General features: G+C 27.7%; 2 protein-coding genes across 2 annotated transcripts; both read left to right on the plus strand.

Moving 5' to 3' along the window:
* Nucleotides 1–1,946: 1,946 nt before the first annotated feature.
* On the plus strand, nt 1,947–3,636 carry LOC106790916. Its single transcript, XM_014756175.1, has 4 exons — nt 1,947–2,056; nt 2,661–2,813; nt 3,132–3,287; nt 3,400–3,636. The coding sequence occupies exons 1-4, from the start codon at nt 1,949–1,951 to the stop codon at nt 3,541–3,543; spliced, it is 561 nt and encodes a 186-aa protein (XP_014611661.1). The 5' UTR covers nt 1,947–1,948; the 3' UTR covers nt 3,544–3,636.
* A 2,424-nt stretch (nt 3,637–6,060) lies between these two features.
* LOC106790926 (probable cytochrome P450 6a13) lies at nt 6,061–9,236 on the plus strand. The gene is made up of 5 exons (XM_014756189.1): nt 6,061–6,400; nt 6,890–7,409; nt 7,552–7,773; nt 8,053–8,304; nt 8,840–9,236. The coding sequence occupies exons 1-5, from the start codon at nt 6,065–6,067 to the stop codon at nt 9,016–9,018; spliced, it is 1,509 nt and encodes a 502-aa protein (XP_014611675.1). The 5' UTR covers nt 6,061–6,064; the 3' UTR covers nt 9,019–9,236.
* The last annotated feature ends 67 nt before the right edge of the window (nt 9,237–9,303 follow it).

Below are 9,303 nucleotides of genomic sequence, written 5' to 3' on the forward strand. Positions count from 1 at the left end.
AATGTATATACCTATGTCCATATTTTTATTTCCTATGTGAGATAAAAAAGCATACAGTTGCGTAGATTGTAATGAGTGTTGTATGATACTTTATTAAGTTTCATTCTTACCTAGAAAAAAAAAATCGAGGTTACGTGTTATTTAATATACCGTAGATAAATTTTAAGCTCGCGCGTATTATTTAAAACATAAATGTGATTATTTAAATATGCCGTAAATAAATTTTAAGATCATAAAAAATTAGAGACCTTTTTATAAATTTCAGTTTTTTATAAAAAAAGAAATCAAAAATGGTAAAAGAACGGTATGAAACTTAAGTAATTTATACTTATTTGCAATATCAACGAACTTTTGCAAACACCTAATACCAAGTTGATCCTTTTCTTCGATGTTCCTTGTTACTTGTAAAAGAACACACTGTGGGATATCAAACAGGGTAGTCATAGTTATAACAAACTTCAATGTCGCCTTTTCATAACATTACCTTAACTTATCTTTTCATTTCTCTCTCTCTCTCTCTCTCCCACTTTTTCCTGGAGTTACACTACTAACTTGATGCACTCGTAGTTACGTCCCTCGTTCCAGGTTCGCTCGTGCGAGCTTTTGTAAGCGGCAAAAGCCGGATAGTCGAGGGTAATGAAAACAGGTCACGTTATGCACCTCTTTGTGAGTGCACTGGGCGAATGCCAATGTTAACAGTCGATGGGGTGGTATTCGGTGCGGTTCTAGCGTTCTTCGCGATACAGCGGCACGCCATGACAGTGAGCGTGATAACAAGGAAAGATTCAGGATTAAATGCAAAAGGCTGTGTTGAAAAACCGGGCCCCGGCTCTGGCCCCAGCTCCGACACCGGTTTCGTTAATTTGCGCTGATCAAACGTTCATTTTAAACTTACTTTCGCGAAAAAAATTCAACGATTGCTTGCTTATCGATTTTTTTTCCTACTCTTTCATTTATTGGAAGGTAAAAAAAAAAAAAAGAAAGATTCGAACAAAATAAATATTGTTCAAAGTTACTTATGTGCTCGCTGTAATATAATTTATAGAACGAATTTTATTTTATTAAAATAAGTTGGAGAGAGAGAGTAAGTTTATTGAAGAAAAATTGTTTGTAATACTCGAAAGTGTATTCATTATTATTTTAATTAACCGTGTCGAGGATATTATTATATTCATTGAATTATTTTTAATAGATATTAAAAAGTGATTAGAACGGATCTTATTCAATTCTATGTTGTACCTTTTAATAATATTAAGGATAAGTACTTATATATACTTGAAAGAATATTCAATGATTCATTATTAAAAGTAGAATTAAAAAATAATTAAGACGACTGAGATTTGATTCTTTTTTTTTTTTCTTCAATAAAATGAAAACTTAAGTAAATTGTAACTTTCGATGGAATATTCATTATTATTTCATTATTCATTAATTTATTATGAACAAGAAATTATATAAAGTTATATTGTTTCATTAGTTTAGAACGGACTTATTTGATTTTATTTTTTTCTTTAATAATATTAATTAGTGTTCTCTTTATTCGTGTTACATGCTACAAATTTATATTTTTTATATTTACGAGATATCATGTAACGTGTGTGTTATATAATATTGCATTTTTCGATTATATTTTTTGTTTAACTATGTGAAACTTTTTTCTTTTACTCTTACTCATGCTACAAATGTTGTTTATTATTTCAGGAACAATTAATTTTCTTGTTCGGCCTTAGTGGTCTGCTTTTAATAATGATCTTCATAAATTAATAATTACTGGTTTTCATAGAGGTGTCAATATTGCTATGCGTTACGTATACACGTAAGAACAATTATTAATGATCAACCGGTGACAACAATGAGCATGATCCTATCGCATTAACGTGAATCAACGTTTCGTGTCTTTTTTTTTTTTTGTAATAAAATAACCGATGATATAATGAACTGTGATAGTATGAATTTCAGTAGTTGTGATGAAACAGGCATAACAAGTGTAATGATGGGTTGGCAAGTGTTACTTTTATTGATTGGGTTGTGTACACTTCGATCAGGATTAGCACAGGTAAAACATTTATCTTGTTTTAATAGATTACTTGAATATTTTTTTCTTTAAAAAATATAGGGAAAATATTAGAAAAATATGAGTATACATATACAATATATATAATCAATTGGAAATATAACAAAAATACAATTATTTATGTGTTTAAATATTTTTTAAGATTTTTTATTTCAAAAATGTTCGATAATATTCCATTTCTGATATATTTAAAGAAGAAAATTCTAATAAACAAAGTCTAACACATAATTACGTAACTCACAATAAATGCACTGAATTATGATCTTCATTTTATTTCATAATGATGCTTACATAATTGTATTTCGGTAGGTACTCTTCTTATTTATTTTCTTACTAATGGCTTATTTCTTACTAATTTCTATTTCCTTCCGTTTTCAATCCTTATATCTTATTATCTTCATTGTTCAATTTTGTCATACTATCTTCCTTGCACCTTTATTACAATATTTTTTATATACATAATACCACGTAAGACAGGCTATGTCTAAAATAAACACAATAATCTTAATGAGAATGGTTTGTTTTTTCTTCGAAAAAACAAATAAGTCATAAAGATTAATCATTATTCAATTTTTTTTGTTTGCAGAGCGATTTGCAAATTATCATCGATAGCATCGATTTACAAGCTGATGAGGAATATTTTCAGAATTGTAAAATAGATGCTTGCGATAACGACGAAATGCTACCCAGAATTAAATTTAAATGCGATATTTTGAAAGAAATACCTATGGAAACAATTGTAAGAATATTTAAATAAGCATTGGATAAGTGTTCAAATTTATCAAATTTCTGTAAGAATATCGATGTATAATTTGAATAATTATAAGAACAAGTTCACTTCGTATGGTGAATTTTAATTACTAAATTTATTAGTAAACTTAATTTATATACCTATAAATGTGTTTGTGTGTGTGTGTGTACGCGCGCGCGCGTTTATACAGCATAAGCAAGTTTACGAAATTTGTACTTATAATAGTTATGTATATTATTTGAATGTATACAATAATTTATATTTAAGTACATATTTGAACGTGTGCTGTTGTTTAACGTGTTTTAGTTAAAGTGTGATCTATATGGAATGGTTAATGGTGAGCCTACTGAACCAACTGGTATTGAAATTGAAATGACTACGTGCCAAATGACAAACGATACCAGCTTTATTGGTCCAGTTTTGCAAATGTTGAAGATACCCATGGAATGTCCTATAAAACCGGTATAATGATTTATTATTATTCTGAATCTTTTGAATCGATGTGATTAATTTAATATATTTGAAGGTTTATCACGATTTATTTATTAACTTACGCCATTTTTTAATATTTCAGATATTTTTAGATGTCGATTGTTTCACTATGCCTACGGATAACTTTCCTGATTTTTTTCCATCCGGAGACTATAAGTTTTTTTTTAATTTGAATATTAACGACGTTAATTTGCTTTCAGTCGATATGTATTTGTCTTTCTATTAACATAATTTCTTAACGATTTTCGAAAAAATTTATGTAATAATTTGTTTCTATTTTTCTTATATTTATGTAGCTTGAATATAGAATAATATAAAATTTTTCTTCTCCTTAATTTTATCGTATATTAGATTGATAGTATAAAAAAAACTAAATTTATATCTATTACAAAATTCATATATCTATATAACAATTAATTGGATTAGAATATAATTAAGATATTATTTTCCATCCTGTTTTATTTCATTTCGATGATATTTCGAAAATCGTGAAATAAATGATTTAAATATAATCATCATAATGTATAAAAATAAAATTAGAGAATGTGAAAAAAAAGAAAAAAACAATATGAAAAATTTAATTCACGAATTGAGAGGAACGAATGATTAAAGAATACAAGATACCATCTCGAGGTTTTCTAACGGTTGTGGTACTGCGGCATCGTGGTTCTCTACGGACGCGACCGTTTCCGTGACGGATAATTAAGGCAGAAGAATGACTGTGACATTTTTGTTAGCCCGTTTCCAGGTTCCGTCGGAAATGCTATTCACACGCTTTGCACGTTTTTTTTACGTTGCTAGAAGAGCCAGACTCGAACGCGTCTTATTGACGGACCGGAAAGTAGGAAAAACTCCATTTCCGGTACAGGCTAATGAAGGACGACGTTGCCTCGTTCATTCACGGCGAACAATTCTCGAGGAAAATGGGTTGGAGTTCACCTTTAGTCCATACCGTGATACACACAACTCTTTTATTCTCGCTTACCCGTTTAAATGCTTTTTTTTTTTTTTTATATTTTTTCGTGAAATTCTTTTGTCGATCCTTTTTCTTTCTTCTTTATTCTTTATTCTTCTTCTTCTTCTCTTCTTCTTCTTCTCTTCTTCTACTTTTATTTTTCCATTGTTATCTACTATACAATCAAATAATCGAAATTTCAAATGTTTATTTATTTATCGATTGTCTTTATATATGTCTTCATATATTTATTTTTTTGATTATTTTACTTGAGAGTATCGATAGAGAATCTTTTTAAAAAGGTGTTACATATAAACGTTGAATAACAGTTAATTAATCGGTATATAAATAGCACTTGAAAGTAATATTTATTGTTGATAAAGGGTGGAATGTTTTGTTAACTCTGATATATCAGTATACATTTTGTTATTTGAATGTAAATATTGAGGTTATAATATCATTTGATTATTTAACGTACCAAGCTAATGTAAATGTAAATGTACGAAATATTCGCTTGGTATATATTATAATTACAGTACTTATTAATTTATTGAAATTTATGATAATAATGTAACCTAGGTGTAGTACAAAGGAGTAACTCTACAACTAATATATAACAAAATTATTAAATTAGAACTTAAAAACGTGTTGTATGTGTGCTTAAACACCCCATACGTAAGTACTCAATTAATATATATTTTGTAGCTTTATGAAAAGATATTTGGAAGTTTAAAGATAAAAGGTTTGACAACAAACCTTATTGTTGAATAACAAAATCGACTTTTAATAACAGAAAATTTTAATTTTTTCCAACTTTCTCATACAAATAATATTAAACAATACATTAAAATATATTAATTATATTAGAAGCTCGTTAGAGGATTACATGATATTTACTATTAATATTACGAATCTCGAATAGTAGAAAACTTTACATACATATTAATCAACAGAATAAAATATGATTTAGAGACATATTCCGATCTCCAATTTTTTGATTGATGATATAACACTTTTATTATAATTTGATTATTGCTTATTGATATTTAATGTAATTAAATTAAGAAAATTCTTTTTATAATCTGACTTATTAATTAACATGAGATTCCTCTCCATGAGAATATTTTAAAAAATTAGTTCTCGTACGATTACTTGAAAACTGGGTTTTGTTTACATATCTAATCTTCTCTTTCGTAATAATTGTTATTAGCATCAAAACTAGATATAAATTCAAACACTGTACTGCATATCACTTGAATAATTAATCACGTATAATAACACAAGCAATAAGCTGAACACAATAAGTGTGAATGAACTAAGTACAAATAAAGTATTTACTCCAGAAAGATGATAAAAGTTGTAATAGGAAAGTTCCTCAAAACCCTAAAAAGAAGAATAATAATGATAAGATATAATGTATATTTCATGCCAAGTAAATTTATACAATGTGTATGGCGATGTAGCAATTTCTTTTTGAATCATTATGATAAGATAATTATTGAAGTTAAGTAATTTTTGAGACATCAAAAAATCAGTGCATTTACGGATATTTTTAACAATTTATTGAATTTAATTAATAATTAATTGAAATCATTTCGATATTTTACTATTTTTATTATTTTAACATCATGACGCATAACATATAAAAACACATGCAACACCGAACAAACAACTACGTCACGCCTATATCGGCATTTCTTGAGACAAGATAAAATAAAGATACCATAGCGTAATATCGAGCAAAGAATCGTTACTTCAACAGTATACGTATATTAATTAAAACGAAAACACAATGGTTTTTAGTATAGAAGTAATATGTTTTATATTAGCGAGTTTATTATTTTTGTATTATTATCTCAATCGGACATTTGATTATTGGAAAATCCGAGGTGTAAAAGGACCAAATCCCACAATAATTTTTGGTACTATAAAAGATGTGATTTTTACTAAAATATCCTTAAGTATATATCTCAAGAATTTGTATAATAAATATAAGGACGACCAAATGTTCGGTATTTTTGAAAAGGATATACCATCATTAGTTCTATGCAATCCCGATCTTATAAAAGATGTGATTATTAAGGACTTTTCCATATTTCCTGAACGACCGGTCTTCTGTAACGAAAAAGTGAGTCAATCTAGAAATGTAATATCTCATTAGCTCAAATACTCAGAAACATAGATAAATGCAAATATGTTCTATTCCTATTAAACTTTATTTTGTAAACCTTTAAATTGTCGATTATAATTTTAATACAAATAACGATAGTGCATCGAATTTAAGTTACAAAGTGGAGTGAAATTCTTTTGTGCACAACTTTTATAAATTTTTGTATGTTTATAAAAAAAAATTAGATATATATTTGTCATTTATATATTACGTAAATTTAACGATAAAAAACAACCTCTTGGATTATAATTTTATGAACAAAATACATATGTTTTTTTGTGTGAATGAAGTGTTGAAAATATTAATTAAAAAACATTTTAAATCATTGTCTGCGGTTATCATTCACGTATATATATATATATATATATATGTGGCATATGTATATGTGTAATCTAAAAGTTCAAAACTAGAAAAAGGATTTTCTTTTTTGTCTATTTTTTTTTTTAGTGCGAACCCATGACGGGCCACCTCTTCAGGATAGGAGCAGCTAAATGGCGACCGTTAAGAACAAAGTTAACGCAAGTCTTTACAAGCGGAAAGTTGAAGAACATGTTTCACTTGTTACTCGAGTGTGGCGAACATTTCGAGAAGCATTTAAAGTGTATTGTTAAAAAAAACGAGCCAATAGAGTGTCGAGATCTTATGGCCAGATATACCACTGATGTCATTGGTTCTTGTGCTTTCGGTCTTAATATTAACGCTATCAACGATGATAACAATGAATTTCGTCAAATGGGAAAGAGGATTTTCCGCAATGATTTGAAAACTTATGTCAAAGAATTAGTTAGAAACACTCCGTGGCTTTACAATATTATTGGCCGACTATTAGTTGATATAGACGTAGAAAAATTTTTCATACGGATTACCACGGAGATGATAGATTATAGAAAAAGAAATAATATTCGTAGACATGATTTTATGGATGTTTTGACGAATCTAAAGGATCTGCAAAGACTCGGGGATCTTGGTAAGGTTTTCATAAATTTATTATTTATTATTTTTTTGTTCATATATAAATATATTTTTCTTTATTTTTAAATTCAAACACGCGTTTACGTGCACATTCGTAAATACAAAAATATATTGAAATATTTGATTATTATTTGTAGAACTCACTGATGGTATTCTTGCTGCCCAAGCTATAGTATTCTTTGCTGCTGGATTTGAGACATCTTCGGCTACGTTATGCAATGCCATGTACGAATTGGCAATGAATCATACAATACAAACGAAACTTCGAAAAGAGATCAAAGAAGTGCTTGAATCGAACGATGGAAAGATTACTTACGATTGTTTAAAGGAAATGAAATATTTGCATGCTGTTATAGAAGGTACATACGTTCGTATAAAATAATAATTATGATGAAAATAACATTTCTTCTTATTTTTTTTTTTTTTTTTTTTTTTTTTATTACAATTAATTTTATAAATATTTTTATGAAACAAAAATTCGTTCTTTGTCTCGAAAAGTAACAATTCCTGTTAACTAAACATTATTTCCATTTTAATTTGCTAGCACGTACTGCAGGTTTGTAAATTTTCAAAAAATCTTTTTTTATATATCATATAATATATATATATATATAAAATTATATAATTATATATTACAGAAACTTTAAGGATATACCCACCAGTGATGTATCTCGTTAGAGGCTCATTAAAGGATTATACGTTTAACGGTACTAACGTTACGATCTCGAAAGGTACAAAAGTTTTCATACCGATTTACGGAATCCAACATGATCCAGACATTTATCCCGATCCCGAAGTTTTCGATCCTGACAGATTTACGGACGAAGTTACGAAATCAAGACATCCCATGCATTTCCTACCATTCGGAGATGGTCCTAGAAATTGTATTGGTAAGAGAAAATATTTTTTATTAAACAATTTTTTTGTTATTAATTCGAACTATAATATATTTATATTATTATGCATGATTATAAATGTATTATATATTATGTATTATAAATATATATTTATAATATAGTAGAATCTCTAGTATACGAAATAATAGGGAAACATAACTGTGTTTGTGTGTGTGTGTGTTCGGATGAGGGAATTTTCGTATAGTAGAATACTAATTATTATCATGATTGTGAACTTTTATTTAGAAAAAATGATACAGTAATGAGAAAATATTAAAATCGAGCATATATATATAGATATAATAAAAAATATAATAAAGTAATAAGAACAAAAATTTTACAAAGGACGTACTGCATCGTTGAGACTATTTCTTTTGATAATAAATGATGCAAGAAGGAAAATATATTATAGTGTTCGCATAATAGAGCGTTTCGATAGAGAATATTAGAACGTTATCGTAAAATCGTTGAATACTGGAGGTTCTAATGTAATAAATTATTGAAAAATAATAATAACAATTTATTACAGGTCTACGTTTTGCGTATCTTCAAATGAAAATAGGTCTGATCACAGTTCTTAACAATTATGTAATTGACGTTTGCGAGAAAACACCAATGCGACCGTATCCTTTGAATATGCAGGATGCAATGATGCTCCAACCAACATGTGGTATCTACGTTAAATTATCACCTATTACCGCATCCTGATGTATTATGCACAGAATTATACCATCATTTGTGATTAATAATACTCTTACACTCTTATAGTAAACATTGATATTAAATGCGAAATTATCACTATGAAGCAGATTATAATGATATTTATAATTGTAATCATACAGAATCATAATCGACCTTAATTGTATATGTGTGTTATAAAATTCTTATTTTGTCAATTTATCGATGACAATCTACGTAATAAACAATCAAATTATACGATCTACGTATAGAATACAGTTATTTTTTTAAAAACATATTAATTTTTGTATTATT

The sequence above is a fragment of the Polistes canadensis genome, unplaced genomic scaffold, assembly GCF_001313835.1.
Source record: "Polistes canadensis isolate GaletaPanama2010 unplaced genomic scaffold, ASM131383v1 scaffold_269, whole genome shotgun sequence".
Lineage (NCBI taxonomy): Eukaryota > Metazoa > Arthropoda > Insecta > Hymenoptera > Vespidae > Polistes > Polistes canadensis.